This window comes from Babylonia areolata, chromosome 20 (assembly GCF_041734735.1).
Source record: "Babylonia areolata isolate BAREFJ2019XMU chromosome 20, ASM4173473v1, whole genome shotgun sequence".
Lineage (NCBI taxonomy): Eukaryota > Metazoa > Mollusca > Gastropoda > Neogastropoda > Buccinidae > Babylonia > Babylonia areolata.
This window is the reverse complement of record NC_134895.1, coordinates 13,026,447-13,049,039: the sequence shown is the minus strand read 5'-3', so window position 1 is coordinate 13,049,039 and position 22,593 is coordinate 13,026,447. Positions and strand designations below refer to the sequence as shown.

The 22,593-nt window shown below is 40.1% G+C and overlaps 1 protein-coding gene across 1 annotated transcript in view; it reads left to right on the top strand.

Annotated features, from left to right (window-relative positions):
* Nucleotides 1-22,270, top strand: part of LOC143295210 (stathmin-like) — a 27,085-nt gene extending 4,815 nt beyond the window's left edge. Inside the window, 7 exon segments of the mRNA XM_076606784.1 lie at nt 4,772-4,843; nt 9,318-9,428; nt 12,000-12,081; nt 12,083-12,167; nt 13,274-13,465; nt 15,040-15,180; nt 17,949-22,270. Of these exon segments, the coding sequence (XP_076462899.1) occupies nt 4,834-4,843; nt 9,318-9,428; nt 12,000-12,081; nt 12,083-12,167; nt 13,274-13,465; nt 15,040-15,180; nt 17,949-18,023 (696 nt within the window). The 5' untranslated portion in view covers nt 4,772-4,833 and the 3' untranslated portion in view covers nt 18,024-22,270.
* Nucleotides 22,271-22,593: the final 323 nt, after the last annotated feature.

Genomic DNA, 22,593 nt, shown 5'->3' with positions numbered 1-22,593 from the left:
TCCTCCACTATCATGTTCACTTTTCCACTAGGCACTAGGCCACAACTCCACACACACACACTCACACACATATGCACATGCACAAGCACACACACACACACACACACACACACACACACACACACACACACACACACATACATATATATATATATATTTATAGATATATGTGGAGTTCTAGCCTAGTGGTAACATGTCCACCAAGGAAGCAAGAGAATCTGAGCGCACAGGTTTGAATTCCACACTCATCAGTATTTTCTCCTCCTCCACTACTGAAACCTTAAGTGGTGGTCTGGAGGCTGGTCATTGGGATGTGAAAATTAACTGAGGTTCTGTGTGTAGCATGCACTTTGTGCATGTAAAAGAACCCATTCCAACAAAAGGGATGTCCCTGGCAAAATTCTGTTTAAAAATGCACTTTGATAGGAAAACAAATGCACTTATTGGCAGACAAGCAGAAAAAAGAAGAAGAAAAAGGTGGCACTGCATTGTAGTGAGACAGCCTCCATGGGGAGAGCGGCCCGAATTTCAGACAAAGAAATCTGTTATGACAATACCACGCAATGTACAGATATTATCTATCTGTCTATCTATCTATCTATCAATCTATCTATATATATATGTATTATATATGTGTTTGTGTGTGTGTGTGTGTGTGAAGTGGTATCTTGTTTGTCCTCCACAGGATTGTTTGAGACCTGTTCTGTATGATACACCAAGTTCTGTACTGTCATGAGTTGGTATCCATAGCACCAGTATCTTGTAGTGCACTGTTTGTATGGAAACATGTCAGGCCTTGCACCATTTTGTCTTTAATTGTTTGGCTGGTGTTATGGAACAGTGGGACTTGTTCATTGATTATTCATTCTGAAGTTTATGAATGGGTGGGGACCAGCTGACAGTCTAAATATTTATGATTCACTTTCTGGGCACAAAAAATGGGTGAGCAGTCTCAAAAGTGGCTTTCTTTTGTTTTAAAACACCAAAATTATGGAATTGGACTTCATGATATGTTTCTGGAGGGGAAAATCCATTTACAGGCCCATTTATGTCTTAGGCTTTGGTGGTGCTGGTAAGTCTTACAAATTTAATACTTGACAGCTCAAAGACATTGTCATTGCTTCAGTTGTATTCATTCAGACTCAGCATTGTCAAGAATATTACTTGAAAAGCAATAAGTCAAGACCATGGATTGTTGGCGGATTAGTTTTAACAAAAAAGAAGTTTTGTGCGATAGTGAAAGGACATTCACTGATTCAGTGCAGTTGTTATAGTTTTTGAATTAACTGCAGGATTGGAAGTAGGCACATTTGTGAGAACTTCACTCAGAAGTTTTAAAAACCAATGCTGTGTGAAGAAAAGGAAGAAGTCTACCTTCAGAATTCTAGTTGCTCAGAATGTATTGTTGTTCTTTTCAGTGTCAATATATATTTTAGATAAGGTGGCATTTTGCTAATGATGGTACTTAAGTACAGTTTTCATTCCAGTACTGGTACTAATGATAGTCAGATTTCAGTCCAGCACTGGGTTTTATAACAGTACAATTTTCATTCCCTTTCAGGTACTAATGATTGTCCAGTACTGGTATTATTGGTTATACAATTTCCCTTCCAATACCAGTTCTAATGACAGTACAGGTTCCATTGCAGCTTAGATTAAGATAGCGATTAGTACACATACTATTCCATTACTGTTACTATTGTATTGATAAACCAGTACAAATCAAGTACTTGTGAATGATTGTACAATACAGATTCCATTTCAATATACATTAATGAAGACGTTTAGGCTTCATTGAAGTACTTGTGCTTGTGATAACCACCTGTTAGCACCCCCTACCCACCCCCTTCCCCCCACCACCCCACCCTGTGGGATGCCGGGGGTATTTCAGTATATTAATAGCCTCCTTACCCTCTGGAAATTCTGTGCTAGAAATGTTCTCTTTCCTATTGCTCTCTTTATTTCTGCTGCTTTTCTTCCTTCACTGCTGTCTCCTTTTTCAGTCTTCCCAGTACAGTCCATTCCCCATTCTTTTTTCGAGCAAGCCTTGACACTTTTTTATTTTCCCTTTTTATACAGTCTGTGATGTACTACAGGTGCTGTTTTGCTCTGGCAAGTAGGTAGTGAGATTGTAAACACTGTTGGCTGGACTATAAGCAGCAATGAGAATAATGATAAATAATAGTAAGAAGAACCTGTTAGCATTACAGTGTACTGGAAGAAATGCGTGGGATACTAGCTCGGGTTTCATCACCACAACTGGATACTATAGTATAAGCTGTCAATTTTGTCTGCAAGCAGGGATCTGTCTTCAGATGAGGATATTTGGTATTCTGGAGTTTTGAAATGGTACAGCATGATAAGAAACTAGCTCTAGAATAAAACTGTAGTATTATTTTGGTCCATTGGTTTAGGTGAAGTATGCCCTCTTCCCCACCCTCTCTGACTCTTACTGAATCTCTTTCTTTCTCTGTATCAATCTCTCTTTTCTGTGCTCTCTCTCTCTCTCTCTCTCTCTCTCTCTCTCTCTCTGTCTGTCTGTCTCCCGCCTCCCCCCTCTCTCTCTGTCTCCCTCTCTCTCTCTCTCTTTCTCAGTCTTTCTCCCTCACCCTCTCTCTCTTCCCAACAGTAGAACTGTCAGCTGAATATCAAATATCGTGGCTTATGTTGTTATGTAAGTTATGATCAATAATGCACCATCATCTGGCTGCTGCTCCTGCTGCTCAACTGTTTTTTCCAATCAAGATTTTTTTCCCCCATCCCTCATGCAGGCTTTCGATCTCTGTTCCGGCCTCGAGAGAACACATTACGTTTAATTATGTCTTGTCGCCTCTCTCCTCCACCACCACCACCCGGCCCACAACTGTACCCAATATCTTGGCATTCCAGTGCCTGTCTTTTGTTTTCAGAGACTGAGTCAGAATGCGTCCATGCTTTGGCAGATGATTGGAAAACTCTCACCTCTTAGTAATAGTATGTAGATAATAGATATGCTGCTGGTGACTTCGCAGGAATGGCAGGATGCCAGTAGGTTGGAGCATGTATCACTATTCCTTGCTGGCATCGCTTGTGTCTGGTGGAGGGGTGAGAGAGAGAGAGAGAGAGAGAGAGAGAGAGAGAGAGAGAGCATGTCATATAAGCTGGTCCATGAATGATTCATGAGGCTGGCCCTGGCTTCCCCCCTGCTTCCATTTCCCAGTGCCAGTAACCAGTCATACATCTGCCTGAAAATGCTAATATCATGCTGCTTTGCAGTGCCATCAGTTGGAAATGTCTATGATGCCAAAGCATTTTTTTTTTTTTTTAAAGAAGTGAAATGGTTAAACCATATTTTATTGCCCCTGTTACAAAGTGACGATGTACAAAATGTCTCCCTCAAAAAACTTGTACAATTGTATGTCTGTGTGTGCACACACACGCACACACACACACACACGCACACACACACACACACACACACACACACACACACACACACACACACACATATATATATATATATATATATATATATGGAGAGAGAGAGAGAGAGAGAGACATATCAGAGAGACAGAGTGAGATGTATCTTCTAATGGTTTTATCCTCTGATTATCAACAGCAAAAAACAAACAAAACAACCAAAACAAAACAAACAAACAAAAATATATATATATATCCTATGTGTGTGTGTGCACAGACAACACATGCTTTCTCTCTGTCTCTCTCACTCTCTCTCACTCTCTCTCTCTCTCTCTCTCTCTCTCTCTCTCTCTCTCTCTCTCTGTGCTGTTCTGTGCTGTGCTATGCTGCCATTCATGATTACAGACTGAAAAAAGAAAAGTGGAGCACAGACAGGGTGCAGCTGAAAAAGCAGTTAAAAGCTGGGTGGAACTGGCAAAGGAGTGTCTGATAATGGTTGCTGCTGCACATTGATCAGGGGGCCAGTGTGTGTGGAAGCTAGGAGTGCGAGACAGAGGAGGGGGGTGTGTGGGGAGGGCTGGGAGAAGAAGGGGGAGGGGCCCCAGCAAGCAGGGTATTGATCCGTCTCCTGGCTGGCTGGCTGACTGCTTACCATCCTTCTCTCACTCTTCTTTTTACCTCCAGCCTGATCAATACATCACCCTTGGAATAATAAACTGCATACTTCTGAGTGACATAGAGGTCATTTTGAAAACAAAACAAACAAACAAAAAAATCTCTTTTGAAACATTCAGTTTGAATCAGGTATGTGAGAAACAGTGGATAACTGCTGTTCTTGTTACATTTTTCAAGGGTTTGGCAGAGTTGAATTACTTAATGAATTATGATAATACTGCGGCAGTCGTGAGTCAGAGCAAACTGCGTTGGCGCAGCCAACTGACTGATAGGTGCTGAGATCTTTCCCATAAAGGTTTGGTTCCTGGCTACCAGCAGATCCTGTCCACAGCTCTCGATGAAAAGGTGAGTGGGTTTTCACCACTGCAGATGAGCTCCTCATCACGAAAATCCTCTCTTTGATGGGGGTGGGCGCTTTCTTGTCTGCAGCGCCACATACGTGTAGAAATGTATTCTTGAGAGAAGTGTTCTTCATAATTTAGTCAAGACAGTCTTGGGCGCTTCTTAGCGGCGCAGAAGTGGGCGTCTGGGCATTGTGAAAGCGAAAAAATAGGGGGTGTCGTCATTCTGGCAATTGGCTGAGTGTGTGTGGGTGGTGAGGGTTTTTTTTCTGGAAGAATTGGGGTTGAGAAAATTTGACATGCAGGTGGGTTGGAGTGCATGCTCCTGATTGTTTTGGGTGGTGGTGTGGTTTCAGAGGACTTGTCTGATCGGCAACTAGGCAGAGGTTGTGAGTGAGCAGGGGATACAGCAGAGACAATGTCATCAGGTAAGCTACCCTTGCATTGTCTGTTTGTTGTAACTTGTTTCAGCTGCTCACTTGTTGAAAATGATGGCGATGTGAAATTATATTCTTCATTTTGAGAGTGGTATTGATTTGGATGATGCTGGTGGTTAATTGAACTCTTCATGATCTGTCTCTCTCTTTCTGTCTGTCTCTTGTCTTTTTTGACGGCTGGGTGTGAAAAAAATAATTTGAAAGAACATTCATACATTCATTCATTAATTAATTCATTCATTGTATTGTCTGTCTGTCTGTCTGTCTGTCTGTCTGTCTGTCTCTCTCTCTCTCTCTCTCTCTCTCTCTCTCTCTCTCTCTCTCTCTCACACACACACACACACACACACACACACACACACACACACACACAAATCATGTTCTCTCAGTCGAATGATTAATGCATGTACAATGTGCCACTGCACTGTTCTATTTATCATTTGTACAAATAAGCCACTTTAGTAATGTTTTGGTATCTATCTGAAAACAATTTTATATTCAGAAATGTTGCTCTCCGTCTCCCCCACCACCATCTTTCTTTCTCTGTCTTTGTTCCTGTATCTCCCATCTCTGTCTCTTTATGTCTTTCTGCCTGTCTCTGTCTGTCTCTCTCTGTAGTCTGTGTCTCTGTCTCTGTTGCTCTCTCTCTCTCTCTCTCTCTCTCTCTCTCTCTCTCTCTCTCTCTGTCTCTCTCTCTCTCTCTTTATTCTCTTTTTCAATGTTCATTATGTGAGGTGACAGGTAAGACTGATTTTTTAAAAAATCAAACCCAGGGAAACTGACAATTTCAGTGTAATAAAAAAATATACACATATATATGAGTTGTCCAACCCTAACTCTCCAGTATTTGAGCAAAATCCCAAGTAAAATATTCTTGTATCAGATGAAAAGATTATGGTTTACTGGGTAAACTTCTGAGATGGACTTTGCCTTGTGGGTTTGCAGTAGGTTCAGGATGTAAGCACTGGTGCATTGAGGTCAGAAGGTGCAAGAGTTACAAATGGTGCACCTGAAGAGTGTGTTGAGGCTTTAAAAATATATATATATATTGTTTGCCTCTCTCTCCCCCTCTCCCTCTCTCTCTGTGTGTATTATATATATATAAATTATATATATTAATTTTATGCTTAAATTTGAAAATATTAATTGCTGACAGTGCTGTAGAGCACTGAATAATAAAAGCAGGATTGTTTACTTGGGTTGTTTACTTGCTTAGCATGGGCTAATAACTGTAAGTGTAAGGGATGACGGTCAAGACCTAGTAGTAAGAAACTGTAAGGTAAAAACAGTTCACATAATAACTTGTGTGTGTGTGGATATCTATCTATCTACCTATATATATATATATATATATATATATGTATATGTGTGTGTGTGTGTATGTGTGTGTGTGTGTATGTATATATGTATATACCGATACTATAGATAGATAGATATAGAAGTGAGTGTGTGTGTGTGTCATTGATGGCAGTAAACCAAAACCAACTGATCAAGAGAAAGACCTGCGGTAATGGCTGACAAAGGATCTCATTTTGGAAAAAGAAAAAAAGTGTATCAAAAGAATGCAGTTTTAGCACACTGTATTCAGTTCAAAGCCAGAGACATACAGCACTACATTTGAAACCTTCAGTTAGATCAGTCTTTGAACATCCTAGGTCCCTAGTCAGCCTGAGAAAAAACAAAACAAAAAAAACATGGGAACTCATGCAAGAAATGTGCTGGGAAGATTTTACCAAGCAGAACGCTGCATAAAGTAACCTGGATGAGGAAGTCAGGTGGAGCCAGTAGGGGGCGTAGCAGGTGCTGTCCTGCATGTGTTGAATCCCAACAGGCCTCACTTAAGTCACTGAAGTGACGCAGTGGCAGGACCATGCATGGCCTCCTGTGGTGTATGGCCTCATGACTGCAGCGTAATGTTGTTGTTGTTCCCTGAGCAAAATGTGTGGTTCTTTCAGGGAGACAGCTTGGGGTAATGCCTCCAAAACTGTGAAAGCGTAAAAGATGCTCAGCAGAAACACAAATAGATATAAAAGAAGCAAGGAGAGTTTGACTTTCTTTTTTCTTTTCTTTTTTATCCTGCACTGTTTGACTACAAGAGACAAAGAGGTGATAAGGATGAAAATGTTCAGATTCTTTATGGATACTTTGTTAAGATCAGAAGTGGCATGTTTTCACTAAATAATTCCAAGACTTGAGGTCAGTCTATGAAACAGAATGAAACAGTTTGTTAGGGAAAAAAAAACCCTAATGTGTGCATTTTTTTCTTTACTGACGTCGTAAATCTTTTGATCTCCCTACATGGAGTGATGGCCTAGAGGTAACGCGTCCACCTAGGAAGTGAGAGAATCTGAGCGCGTTGGTTTGAATCACAGCTCAGCCGCAGATATTTTCTCCCCCTCCACTAGACCTTGAGTGGTGGTCTGGACGCTAATTATTCGGATGACCCCTTTCGTGTGTATATGCAAGCAGAAGATCAAATACGCACGTTAAAGATCCTGCAATCCATGTCAGCGTTCGGTGGGTTATGGAAACAAGAACATACCCAGCATGCACACCCCCAAAAGCAGAGTATGGCTGCCTACATGGCAGGGTAAAAACGGTCATACACATAAAAGCCCACTCGTGTGCATACGAGTGAACGTGGGAAATGCAGCCCACGAACGCAGAAGAAGAAGAAGGATGAGACGATAAACCGAGGTCCCGTGTGCAGCATGCACTTAGCGCACGTAAAAGAACCCACAGCAACAAAAGGGTTGTTCCTGGCAAAATTCTATAGAAAAATCCACTTCGACAGGAAAAACAAATAAAACTGCACGCAGGAAAAAATACAAAAAAATGGGTGGCACTGTAGTGTAGCGACGCGCTGTCCCTGGGGAGAGCAGCTTGAATTTCACTCAGAGAAATCTGTTATGATGAAAAGAAATACAAATACCAAGTGCCATTGACTGCAGGAACAGTTTTGAAACTACCTTGGCTAACTCTTGAAAGAATGTATGTGTATCCAGACAATCTCAAAATCAGCATATATATATATATATATATATATATATATATATATATATATATATATATGTGTGTGTGTGTGTGTGTGTGCGTGTGTGTGTGTGTGTATGTATATATATATATAGGTACTTGTTCAAACAGTATATTTGTGAGATCAAGCATAAACACCATATTCACAGACACTGCCATTTCTCACTGACTGCTTAAACCACAACAAAACAGAATGAGCAAACAGGAGGGGTATTGATTCAGCTACAAGGTGAGTGGGGTGGGGATGGGGAGAAGGTGAAGGCAGGCTTAGGGCAGTGAAGTTGATAAGGAGGCTGAGAATGACAGGCCTGAGAAACAGACAGACCCTCCATACTCCTGGTGAGGTTGCCTATGACTCACCCTCACAGCCTGGGTTCTGGGAAGAACCTGACTTGGCTGGCTGTGAGTAGAAGAAGCCAAGTCGTGAAGGATCTTTTAGGTTTTGCACCAATATAAGATAAGATACAATGGAAATGTTGTCGTTCATATTAATTTGAAACGTCCATTAGTGCTGTCTCTGACCTTTGCCAGGGGATTACTTTGGAGTTCAGTCAGAAATGAATGCACCCACTTGCCTTATGTGCCATCAATCATTTTTTAAGCTGTAGCCAGTATTTTGTGTGTTTTTTTACTATCAGTTATGGCTCTAGCTGCTGAGTGAGTCAGTCAGTCAGTGGGACCCACTGAACTTCACTGCAGAGCATAGTAGGAAGGAGAGGTGGGAGGAGGAGAAGGAGGAGGGGACCTGTAGGTGATCGATGAAGATCAATAATGTCATGAGTCATTGATGCCAGCCAGTGTGTTCAGCCTTGGCCTGGCGCCCGCGAGGCACTGTTGAGTCATGTTTGAACTGTTTACATCTTCTGCTTGACCGCTGTTGGTCTTTGATGCTCTCTCTCTCTCTCTGTCTCGGTCTCTGTCTCTGTCTCTCTCTGCTCCCCCATTTCCCTCTCCCCTCCCCCCCCCACTCCCCCTCTCACCTTAAATTAACATTCTCCCTCCCATTGTTTCCTTTCTTGGTGAGTTGATAACAGGAAATTAAAAAAAAAAAGAAAAGATTTTTTGTTTTTGTTTTGTACCAGGCATTTCAAAGTTGCAGTAGGCAGTGTAAAATAGATGTGCTGATGTCATTTTTATTTTGGCCCGGCTGAATATTATTTAACATAATTATGGGAGGGTATTGGAAAGATTCTTTAAAAATCACTCCAAATCAGCCAACTACCTCAAAATACAAGCAAACAGACATTAACAAAAGGAGAAAAAAAACAACTACTTAATCATAGATGGGTTGCCTCTTGTTTGTAGCAAAGAAATAGTTCACCAGATATTGAAAGATAATGTGTGGTTCATGATATCTAAATAAGAGGTGTGTTTGTGTGTGTGACTTGCGATTCAAGACTTGCTTTGGTTTCTGTTACTGCTGCGCGGACAGTGTGCAACTGGCTCACGTTTTTGTGCATGCGTGAAAACAAATCGCAGAAGCCTCGAAAGGTTCACCCCAACCAGGGCAGATATGATGCCATGGTGGTTTGGAAAGGAAAAGGTAAATGGTGGGCGAACCGGGCTTCAGATGACCCTACTGTTGGCTGTGCTTTTATACCCCCCCCATCCCCTACCCCCACCCCAAAAATCATCTTATAATCTGTTTCGGTGGTTCAGATGTCTTGTTTGTTGTTATTTTGTTGTGTGAGTTTGGTTTTTGATGTTGTTTTTAGGTCTGTGACTGATGGTTCTTTCCTCCCTTTTTTATTTTTTTTTTATTTTATTTTTACAAAGGCTTTTTTTTTTTTTTTAACTTAAAAGAACTTTCAGTGGTTGCATGTCTGTCACTGTCTGAGCCTGCACCAGGTTGAAAGAGTAGTTACTAGTACTGACTAGTTGTTTGTGTAATGGTTATATATATATAATTATATATATGCATGCACTATATATATATATATATGTCTGTATCTATATATAGAGATAGATGAATAGATAAGATAGATAGGTAGATGTACTTGGATGTGTTCAGAGTTTGCCAGTCAGGATTCAGTGAAAGATGTGTGGGTCTGTCTACATGAGCACATGCATGGCTTCTCAAGCTAGATGTCTGGAAATAGAATGACCCATTTTAGTTTTGGATATTGGTCACAGTAAGCATTTTTGTTTTCTTCCTCCTTCATTTTTTTTAGAAATTTTTAGCGTTATGGAAAAAACTTTTTATTTTAATTTTTTAGTTTTAGTACTTTTATGCTGCTTGAAATATGGTATTGTGATAGTTCATACAAGTTTGAAAATATGCTCTTAGCATTGTCATTTTTTCTTGATCTTTTTCCTCTTTTCTGATATATATATATTTATAGTTTTTACCCAAACTAATTATAGCTGTTGTTGGAATAACTACTTAACATAGAATTTTTTTTTCGTTCTCCTCTTGGTGGACCTCAGTGTTTGCTGTCATCTGTGTGTAGATGTAGTGTTGAAAATAGATTTTCTCAGTGTTGTTTTGGGCAAGTTTGAGAGTTTGTGCTGATATAGGATTAATATAGTCATCTGCACTGATGGTGTAAATGGTCTAGTGTTCCCATCTGTGAGTGTGCATGTGTGTGTGTGTGTGTGTGTGTGTGTGTGTGTGTTTGCACATGTGACATTGTCTCTGCAGGTAGCAGTAATTGTAAATCATGTTTCATTTTGTGCCAGCATGTCCAGATTTATTGCACTTTGAGATCTGAAAAATAAGAGTCAAAAGAATCATTGTGTGCAAATATCAATGAATCTTCCTTTTCAGTTTGTATACAAAGTTGTTTGAAAGATATCATTTGTACCCAAAGTGGATGTGATGAGTAAATTTATTGTTGATAGGTGGTTGTTTTTTTTGTTTGTTTTTTTAAATAACTGTACTTCGTGGTGACTTATAATGTTATATGATTGTGAAAATGGTTTCAGAGTTGGCAGATTACCTTCTTGTTTCTGTTTGCACCATGAATAGAGTGAGAGTTGTAGTGTTATAACCAACACGGTTTCTTGTGCTTTTGTTTCTGGATGGTTGTTGTGTCATTTCTTTGGTTCAACTACCTATTTCTTGCTACTAGGGGACTTTATCCATCAATTTATAATCAGTCTTACCCGTCAAATACACAGTCAGGTCTCTTCAAGGACAGCACTGTTGAGGGTGGTTCTGATGTGGATTTTGGAATGCTTTGATGGATTTGTTTGATCTGCATGCATAATTAGATTTGTGTGACATCTGGAATGAAACTAGTGCTGGTCCCAGCAGTGTGGAGCTTGATGTCCTTTGTGTCATTGCAGTCTGAACAATAAATGGGATGGGGGGGAAAATGTTACTATGGGACTGCTCTTGGTGGTTTGGTTGGCATGATACATGGGGTGAAAAATAATATTGAGAACTCTGTGCAGTTTTTGTGGTTTCATTGCAAGTAACAGTGGTATTTTTTTTTAAGTCTGCACAAAAAATATGGTGAAATGTAAATATTTTGGGGGAATGTAAACATTTTGGCATAATTAGTGTGTTGAAAAGCAGCCATGATGTTTTTTGGTAGGATATGGGAATGAAGATGAGAGTTCTTTCAATTTTATTTTGATGAAAAAAGACTATTAATTGATGGCATGGTCCTTATATCTTTCTGAGATTTTGATTCACTTTTCCATTTCCATGATGTATCTAGAAAGGAAGCAATGATACTGTTCATGAGGGTATTCACTTGGAATACATTTTTCTTACATCATATCAACTGTTGTGATGAACAAAACAAAAGTGATTAAGGATAAATACTGGTTCTGCTTATGATGATGTTCAAGTGGAGTGACAGTGCTACACTTTAAGCTGGCATGATAAACAGGATAAAAAGTAGATTAGAATACACTTTTCATCATGGAATTGAATGGGAGTGAGAGCTCCGTTGTTTCATTTGCAATTAGAAATGGTAAATGAAGAAAAACTCTGGATAAGTGTGCTGCCGTTCCTTGTGATGGTGGAGCCACACATGATACACATGACATCGATTGGGGTGGAAAGTAATGTTGAAACTGCACATGGTGTCAGACCATGACATCGTCTGCAATAAGAATGACAAGCAGGGAGCTGATGGTGATGCTCCTGACGTGGGTGTTTCAGCTGACAAACCAGTTCAGCGGTCTGGCAGTCTGGCCTTCGAGGTCATCTTGAAGCCAGCAGCCAGTGAAGGGACGATGCGACCAGGTGTCCCCACCCAAAAGTAACCGGGTCACGCTGTCTGAGGAAGACATCAAGCTCAAGCTCCAGAAAGCTGAAGAAAGAAGACAGGTCAGTAGACGTGTAAGTAGAACTCTAACCTTTTTCTTCTGTCATTTTTACACAGTAGAACTCTAGAGATAAAAAGAGAATAAGAATGAAAGAGACGTAAATGATTTTGGTGACAGCTTGGGCATTACAAATATTCTATTTGATGTTAGTGTGTCACAGTGATAGATGTTAGTTCAGCTTGGACATATCTTGTTACGCAAATGTTTGGTACTGTTTGTTTTTTTTGTTTTTTTTTTTAACAGTAATAGTCTCAAATTTTCAGGGAGGAGGTGGGAAGATCAGACAGATTGAAAAGCAATAAATTTGAAAGACACAAACCTACAGTTTCTTGAGAAGCTCATTTTTTTCATATCTTGCTGCCATAAAGGTTGTTTTTTTGTTGGTTTTTGTTGTTGTTTTGGGGTTTTTTTGGCCTGCCTGCTTTGAATGGAATTGAGGTCTTTGAATTTTACAAAACAGAATAGAAAATAGTGAACTTAGCAATGAATTGAAAATAACTTGTATGAAACAAAAGGCTGGTCTTACCCTCAAAGACAAATTTATTAGATATTTGTTTCAAGAAGTTTCAGCAGTTTTATGAGAGAAAAACACATGTTTTAAAGCTTGTAATTCCCAGTTTGATGTTTATTTTGTTGCTTCTTTTCCTTTTCCAGATGCAATAGATTGATATTGTTTTGGAAGTTCAGTAGATGGATACAGTGCTTTCTTTGAATATGAAGCGCAGACTGTTTCCCACCGTAAAGTACATTGGAACCTTTCTGTTTTTAAGACACTGAAGATGAAAGAGGTCCTTCTCTTCGGTGGCAGTTTGTGGTGAACGAGAGGAAAATTGTTGGCCCTCAGTCTTATCTGCCTTCTTCCATAACTTTTGTACACTGTTGTGAGAAGGACAAGAAGTTTCTTAAGCATACTTAATCTCCATGTGCCTTCTGCCTCCGTTTACCTTTGACTACTGTGAGAAGGATAACAAAAGTGTCCTGCAGATACCTAATCTCAACATGCCTCCTGTCTCTGTTTGTGTGTACATGTGTGCCTCTGTGCGTGTGTTGTGTATGCTCTGTGTGTGTGTGCATGTGTGTATGCATGTGTGTGTGTGCTGACGCTAGTCCCTGGAGGCGCAGCGCCTGGAGCAGCTGGCCCGAGAGCGGGAGAAGGCCCAGGAGGTGATGGCCAAGGCGGCCCAGGAGAGCCTGCAGTTCTCCAAGCAGACCCAGGAGAAGCTGCGCCGTTCCATGGAGCTCAACAAGGAGAACCGCGAGGCCCAGATTAAAGCTCTGCAGGACAGACTGCGCGAGCATGTGAGTAGTAGGGAGGAGGGGCAGGGAGGTGGGGGTGTCTGCGCGCGGTCGTCGCTTGAATGATGTTGTGGGGATGGGGGGTGTTTGTTCGCGGGGCAGTTGTGTTTTTCAGCTGCGTGGGATTTTAGAAAATATTTTTGTGCTTAGTGGAACGTGCATGTGCATGCACACACACACACAGGCACGCACGCACATACACACCCACCCATCAACACACACACACACACACACACACACACACACACTGTCGCAGCTGGAATCCTTGCTTCATCCAGATCAGCCTCCACTTTGTACTCATGTCTTGTATCTGTACATCAATAGTAAAATAACATACAAATGCACACTTGCATACATGCATACACTCTTATGAATACACACATCCATTCTTCGTCAAGTCGTTTTGCTTTAATTATCTGTTGTATGACTGCATTGGTGTTTCTTTGAATAAGTTTGTTTTAAACACTTCCTGATTTGAACCTTTCACATCCAGGTGTATACAAAGCAGATAAGGTTGCGTTAGCTGCTTGATGTTTCAGGCCAGTCATTTCTGATAGGCCATTTGAACCTTTTCACACACAGTAGTGTATGAAGCTTACAGATGGCAGAAGATGTGTGATTTCAGGCTGGTCATGTCTGTTAAGTACTTTGAACCTTTCATACCCAGGTGTGCATGAGGCTTACAGGTAGCGTTGGACAAGTGATATCATGCCAGTCATATCAAGCAGAAAGTTTGAACCTTTCACACCCAGGTGTGCATGAGGCTTACAGGTGGCACAGGGATTTCAGGCCAGCCATGTCTAAGAGGTAGTTTGAACCTTTCATACCCAGGTGTGGTGAGGCTTATAGGTGGTGTTAGACAAATGATTTCAGGCCAGTCTCATATCTAGCAGGCAATTTGAACCTTTCAAACCCAGGTGTTTGGCAGTGTGATTTTAGGCTGGCCATGCCCAGTAGGCAGATTTAACTTTTCACTTCCAAGGTGTGTATGAAGCTGGGTGACATGTGGTGGTGTGATCTGGCCGGCCATGTGTGTAAAACTTGAATCTGTTCAGATCGAGGTATATAAGAAGCTCACAGGTTGCAATGGATGCATGATTTCAGGCCAGCAATGTCTTTCAGGTAATTTGAACCTTTCATACCCAGTTGTGCGTGAGGCTTGGGGACAAGTGATATCAGGCCAGTCATATCTATCTGGTAATTTCAACCTTTCACACCCAGGTGTATATGAGGCTTACAGATTGCACAGGGATTTCAGGCCGGCCACGTCTAACAGGACATTGGAACCTTTCACACCCAGGTGTATACGAGACTTACAGGTGGCACAGGGATTATCAACCCAGCCACATCTAACAGGACATTGGAACCTTTCACACCCAGGTGTATACCAGACTTACAGGTGGCACAGGGATTATCAACCCAGCCACATCTAACAGGTCATTGGAACCTTTCAAATCCAGGTGTATACTAGGCTTACAGGTGGCACAGGGATTATCAGGCCGGCCACCTCTAACAGGTCACTGGAACCTTTGACAGCTGGGTATAAATGAGGCTGACTGATGGCAATGTGATTTCAGGCCAACCACATCCAGGAGGTGTGCCAGGCCAGTGAGAACATGGGCAAGGTGTGCGAAGAGAAGCTGGTGCTCAAAATGGAGAACGCTCTGCGCAACCGGGAGGAACAGCTGAGGGCTCTGCAGGAGCGTCTTCTGGAACATGTGAGTCTGTCTGTATGGCTTGGCCGTTTTGTGCAGGCCTGCCACAAGGCGGGTTTTGGGGGTGGGGTGGGGGTGGGGGATTGATTTTCTACTGATTTTAATATGCTGCGCTGTGAAAATCTTTTGTTCAGTAGTTGATTGTGTACAATTCTGAATTGGTCTGTCTCTCCCTCTCTTTATTCATTTTTTTTTTATTTAAGTATCTTGGTTGATTTAAAAACAAACAAAAAAAAAAAAACAGGGGTGGTGGTGGGGGAGCTGTTGTATTTTACACTCAGTGTAAGGTCATACTCTGTTTGCAATAGCTCTGGAGATCGTTGGTTAACTTTCACCATTCATTATATAAATTTTTGCACACCCTACCAGCTGGGGAAACACAAACCTCAACATATCTTTCATCACCTCCTGCCAGAAAGGCAGACCTTGCTGTGCATCAGCTTTCACCAGACTGGGTAAAAATTTCCGCAGTGTGTACGCTGTGCAAGTTTCTTCTTTAAAACCATGGGGTAGTTTTGACCCAGTATATACGCCATGCATAAATCTGATATCTATACTTGATTAAAACTACTTTTGATTTATAAAAGTGCACTTTTTTTTGTGAGTGTGTAAAGAAAACAGTGTTTGAAGTCGTAAAATTTGTTGATGCAACTCAAATAGTTTTTGAGTTACAATTTTTTAAAATGAATATCTGAGTACATTTTTACCCAGTGTGTATGGCGAAGGTTAAAGCAACATCTCTGGTGATGGTATAGGTAAACAATTTGATTTCACACGTCTTTTGCACATAAAATACTTTGCTACACATAGGCTATATATTTTCCGATAAAACTAGTTGAAATGACAGTGTGACAGAGCAGAAACATCCAGCTTTTTACACAAACAAATAACAAGACTCATCAACATAAATTGCTACAGTGACACTGGCCCGTAAGAGCACTGGCCAAATCAACATTGGGACAGCACAAGTTCTTGTACTGGAAGTCTTGATATTCATATTGATAGTTTGCGAAAACATATTGAAAGGATTTAAAAGGAGGCTGCTGAATTTTTATTTGCAGAATCTTTTGTACAAAGGACTCATCACTGGTACGTAGTGTTCTTCAACAAACATTTTTACTTAAAGCAGATCTACTTCCATTCTGGTGTAGGCTTACCACCATCAAATTTAACAGGCACTGTGTTAAGGAGAAAGATGGCAGGATGGATAAGATGCTCATTTGCGAAGGCAGTGACCGTGAGGGATTGAGTTTGAATCCGTCTCTTGCCCTTTCTCCCATGACTGGAAAATCAAACAGTTTCTAGCCATTCGGATGAAACAATAAACTGAGGTTTTGCATCGAAAATCATACACAAACACAGATACAGTAGAAATTAGGATACATTCAAGTGCATATCAATATAAAAACTTGTGCATACTCACACATGAACACAATACATACACACACACACACACACACACACACAAACTCTCTCTCTCTCTCTCTCTCTCTCTCACACACACACACACACACACACACACACACACACACACGTTTGAACAGAAGCTGCATATTACATGTGGATGGGGTTGATGACTAGATCTTCAGGTAGATGGTTGTTGAGTGCACAATTCTATTTATCATACTGGATTTGTTCGAGAGACAGGGTATTGACTGTTTTGGGGGAAAAGCTATTGGCGAAGCGATTGGTTTTTGTCCTTATTTTACTTCTGTACCGTTGACCAGAGGGGAGCATCTCGAAAATCCCAAAAGCTGGATGTGATTCGTCCTGGATGATTGATTTTGCTGTTTTGAGTAGCTGCTTATGATATATGTCTTCTAGAGAAGGTAGATCAGCCCCGGTAATCTTGGTGGCAGTTTTTACGATTCTGTTAAGGACTGCAACTTCTGCCTTGGAAATGTTTCCAAACCAAACAGTAGTAGTGAAGGTTTTTGAGAAACTGGAACTGTGTATGCTTTTGTGTTAACTGTGATTTTTTTTCGTTTTTTGGTTGTTGTTTTTTTTTTTGTTTGTTTTTTGTTTTTTTGGTTGTATTTTTCAGGCCTATCTTATATTCTGTTGATTGAATGTTACATAATACCCCTGTGCGTACCAAAACATTTTCTATTTGAAGCCAATAAAAAGTCTTTTAAGTCTTGAACTTTTTTTTTTTTTTTGTAATGAGTGGAACAGAATGGTGAGTCCTTTAAAGAAAACATGAATTCATTACTTACAACAAATAGATAATCAATGACTTGCAGCAGAAATCAATCAGTCAAAACATAAAAAAAATTCTGTTCTCTGAATCTCTGGCTCTTTTTCCACCAGTTTCTGTATGTTGTGTCAGACAAACATTAGGACTTTTGTTATGAAGTAATAAAACAGCATACATGTGATATCAGGAAAAAAAAGAAGTTTGAACATTGGTGAATTTGATCCTTGCATTTTCCTGCACATTTAAACCCAGAGTTGGAAAGTGAAACCTTCAGAGCTAATTCTGAATGTGTTGAGCTTGTTTAATGTGCATAGATCATGAACTTCTTACCTTATGAATTCATCTCACAGAGGCAAGTACAATATAGCCATGATAATAACAATCACTGTCACATTACACAACTGTGTTATGGATGATTCCAGGAAAAAAAGACAAAAACAGAACAATTTTCAAAAAGTGATGTTTGCTTTCTGTGAAAGGTTGAATTGTCAGGTGAACAGATGAACGGGTTTGAATGTAGTGACAGCGGAGGGTTGTGTCATGTTGTGTGCTGACGCTGTGATGTTTGTGACAGGAGCGACGCATTGAGGAGGTGCAGAGGAAGAAGGTTGGCCTGACACAGGACGAGGGAGCAGAGGTGGATGCTTAGAACATCAGTCGTTGGATCAGACGCAGATAAAAAGAAGTATGCTAGGAGGATGAACTGCGTACAGAACTCTGCCAGCATGAACTATAATCAGTCGGACAGGCCTGTAAGCCCTGCAGGCTTTTTCCATGGACCTTCACTGACAGCTGTGTCTGTCTTCAGAGTGTGATCAATTACCAGCTGAATCTCACTATTGTTGTTGTGAATGGTGATTCCTGTCAGTCTCCTATTCTCTATGTGGGCATCCTGTCCGTGTCACTGGCACTACTATCTCATGGCCCCCTTCAAAGAACAGAAACTCACTTTTTGTACACAACTGAGATGGAAGCCATTTCTTCTGCGGCTTGGAGATTTTTCCTGTGTCATCTTCAAATCTGTTTTCCAGGGGTTCCTTTACATCTTTGTATTGTCAACGTTTCAGTCTGTATCTTCAAACAAATATATATATATATATACATGTACATGTATTCACAAATGTCAGCCGTAACTGGTGGACAACAGTGTCAGATTTCTGATAACGTTCCTTTTTACCTGATGTTGTGAAAGTTAGCGATGTATATTGATGCAGAATGTTTGGATCTTTGTTCATGTGTTTGTGTTGTTCATACTGGTAGACTTTCAAGATAGCTCATGTTCATGTGTCGTGCCTCTGTGTGATTTTTCAAAGACTCGGACTATTCTGTGGTGACAGCATTCTTGCCATGGTTTTTAGGATGATGCATGACAAGGTGCACTTCATAGTGTGTATCTACATAAGACATACAAGCAAGTTTGCAGAGATTCTGAGTCAGTGCTGGGGGTTGTCCAGTTTTACCTTGTACAGAGCTATTGTCTGAAATTGTGTGAATTGTCTCACTTCGTGTGTTAAGCAGGGGGGGGAAAAACAGTCACAAGGCTGTATCGATGTATTGTTGTGCAGTCCAGTATACAGTTTTGTTTGAAAGCAGTATGATTTGTTGTAATGGAGAAAAAAGAGAGGGGGAACAAACAACAAAGAAAAAAACGTAAAGGAAGGTTTAGGATAAGAAAGAGTTCATAGCTGAACATAAATTCTTAAACAGGTTTCTTTTTCAAATGAGTGAGAAGAAGAAAATGAAATGTGAATGCCAGAGTAGAGGGAGACATAATTCATTCCAGACATGTACAATGTGGGATCTCAGTTTGTTTGTGTTGACTCTGCCATAGATTTTTACAGTTCAACCATCCTTTATTTCAGATGTTTTCCCTTTCATCTTTTGAATTGTTGAAACAAATTGAACAAGTCATTTTCCATTTGTACATGTATTTCTGCTGTCATACATGTGTATTTCAAAAGGAAAAAAAAAAATAAAAAGAACAATATTTTTGTAGGAAAAGAAGAAATAAAGATACTTAAGATGTTTTTTTTTTAAAATGTGTATTTATACTCACATAATTTCTGAAGTAGACAGAATGAAAGGACATATTTATACACAAAGTTGACAGTTCAGCAGCAGATGTTGCAGATACGTGTTCAGAATATGACAAGTCATTCCACTTTCAGCGCAACCACTCATGATCTCGTCATTAAACAGGTTGTCAACCTGATCCTACTGCACAAAAGAACTAAGACAAAGAAGATCCCAGACATTAAAAAAAAAAAAGAAGAAGAAAAGAAAAAAAAAAAAAATATATATATATATATATAAATTGACAGGAACAACTAAGTGGGCAAAATTAGGGGCTGATTTTTGCAGACATGGGAGGGGTCCACTGTGAGGGAGTGAGGTGATTGCAGAAAGTGAAGGACAGGGAGAACAGACAGAGGAGTGACATAAAAATAGGGGTGGAGGATTAATAGCTGGAGGTAGTTGAAAGACATATTACTGGAGTTCAGAATCTTTTAAGTCCAGGATTTTTTCTTCTTCTGTTGTTTAAACATTAACATATTGATATCGACATGTGCCCTCTGCCCCACCCTTCCCTGTCTCTCTCTCTGTCTCCTTCCTCACTCCTCCTCAGAAATTTTTTAGGTCAGTATCTTGCATAAAATTTCATGCTTTCATCTCCATAACACCACAAGAAATGTGTGCTTTTGTACCTGTACATAAAACTGTGTGTGGTCATGATGGGCTGGAAACATGGCCAAGCTCTGTTATACACCAGGTATATAGATTCCTGTGATCTCGGTTTTGGTTGCGTGCCGTGTAGGTTTCATGATGTAGTGGTGCATCTTCTCAGCGCACTCTGTGTTGTTTAATGGCTAGTATGTGTTGCCGCCAAAGATAACACTAGAGACAGTGGATCATGTTGTTGTATCAGGACATTTGTCTCTGCCAATGTCAAGCCATCATCAGATGCAGTAACTTTGCTCCAAAAAAGACTGAGGCATGTAGAGACAGAGGTGGTTTCTGAATTTTTGGGTTTTTTTTCTGTTGTGTTACTTATTCATTGCAGGTTGATGCTGTCACTGGTTTGACGTCCAGTGCCTTTGTCTTTTTTGAAGCAGAGCTTACTGTCTGTTCATTGTTTTATTTCATGCTGCACTTCAGATCTCGATTTCATTCAATTTTCCAAGATCCAGGGCATTGTGCTGAAATAATCATTTAAAAAAAGAGAGAGAGAAAGAGAGAAAAAAAAGGGCAGAAAGAATACTGCCAGTATATTTGTATCTCTGACATTCCATGTTCACATTCCATTTTTGGTTAAGACCAAGAAAAAACAGTTGCACTGAGATGGCTGGCCACTCCCTATAATTACAATGTGCATCAAGAACCATTAACACAGATTTTGTATCGTAAACAATGGTGAATTTAGGGAGAGAGTGTAGATTCCTTTGTATGCCACCACAAAGTTTTTGAAAGTGGGATTTTGTTCATTTTGAGATTAAAAACATATCTAACATGCTGATTAAAAAAAAAAAAAATGGGGAGGGACAGGGGTGTGTGGAGGGCATTTGAGGAGAGAGTATAGAATCACACAATGTTCCCTGCTTGAGGCAGAGCTTTGGCCGAATCTGTTAGGCATTGAACTTATGATCCAGAGTTCACCAGTGATTGGGTTTCATTTTGGCATTGTGTTGTCCTTTGGAAAGGCTCTTTACTCCAGTTTTCCTCACTCAACCCAGGTGTGAATAGGACCTGATCTCAGTAGGGGAAAATTAATGGCGGAAGGGTAGGATCAGAGCCGGTCTTGTTTGCTGACCTTGAGACACAGTGGGTACGAATTCTCTGCCCCAGTGGCCATAGGATGTAGGATCTTAGACTTTTTTTTATTTTTTTATTATTTTTTTTTTTTCTGGAGCTATGTATTATTGAAAATTGCATCTACAGTGGTCACATGTGATCAGTAGTGATCAAATTCTTGACATATGAGGTTTAGAATAAAGGGAAATTTGTGGTTAAGGGATGTGAAAATGAATGAATTGAATCCATGCCTGTTTCATGCAACAGTGATGTAGGTGCATGTAAATAAGACAACTGCGTTGGCCACTTGTCACTTCACAAAACTGATGCGTATAATTGAAATGAAACTATATTGTTTCATAAACCATACATACATTTATATATATATATATAATATATATATATATATATATATATGTATGTATGTATGTATATATGTATATATGTATGTGTGTATTTATATGTAGAGTGAACTTCACATGTGACACCATAGCATATTTCTGACCAAGTTGTAAACATTTTCGTTGTCATGTAAATCATTCCATACTCTTCAGTTGACAGTATGAAGATTTTGCTTTTGTAGAAGCCATCTTGCTGGAAGTATAGATGTTTATTTTGGTTTTTTGTTGTTGTTTTTTTTTGTTGTTCAAAAGCACTGTGGTAACTGATATACTATTGTGTGTGTGTGTGTGTGATTCTGTGTCTGTGATGAGTTATACTTGATGCACATAGACCACCAGCTGTTACCGTCTGTGTTGACATGGATGCTTGCTGTCGATAAAAGCAGAGATGGTGATTGAAACTGAGTTGCCTTAATCAGTGAAAATTTGGTTGGTTGTTGTTGGTTTGTTTTGGGGGTTTTTGGGGTGGTTTTTTTTTTTTTTTTTTTTTAGTTTTCACCTGATCACCCTTTCATTTGATCTGCTCTCGAGCACCAGATCAGTTAAAACTTGGTGTGAATACATGTACAAAATACTACCTGTTCTGAACGGCCTGTTTCGTTAATGTGCGTGGATGTTGTTTGCCCTACCTGCCAGGGCGCTTTTTACAGCTCCTGTTTGCCATATTTTGATCCAGTTTCTTTTGGCATTAAACGTTTGGCTGATGTGCTCCGACTGGGTGTCTGCTGTTCTGCTGACTGTTGCTTTACTGTCGCATGTTCCAGACTATCAGACTGCGGTGATTCTGCTGCACAAATCACACGCACTGCTACTGTATTGTGCAGTATGATATGGTATTACTTTTGTTGTTGTTTTTTCCAACATGGATTTCTCTTTGTGAAATTTAGTTGCTCTTCCTTGGAAAAACAAGTGTCAGTAGTGCACCACCACCATTTTTTTTTTTTTCTATCCACTAATGTATTTGTTTTACTTTAGATTTTACAACAAAATTTTGCCAAGGGTAATTGTATTGCTGTTGTGGGTGTTTAT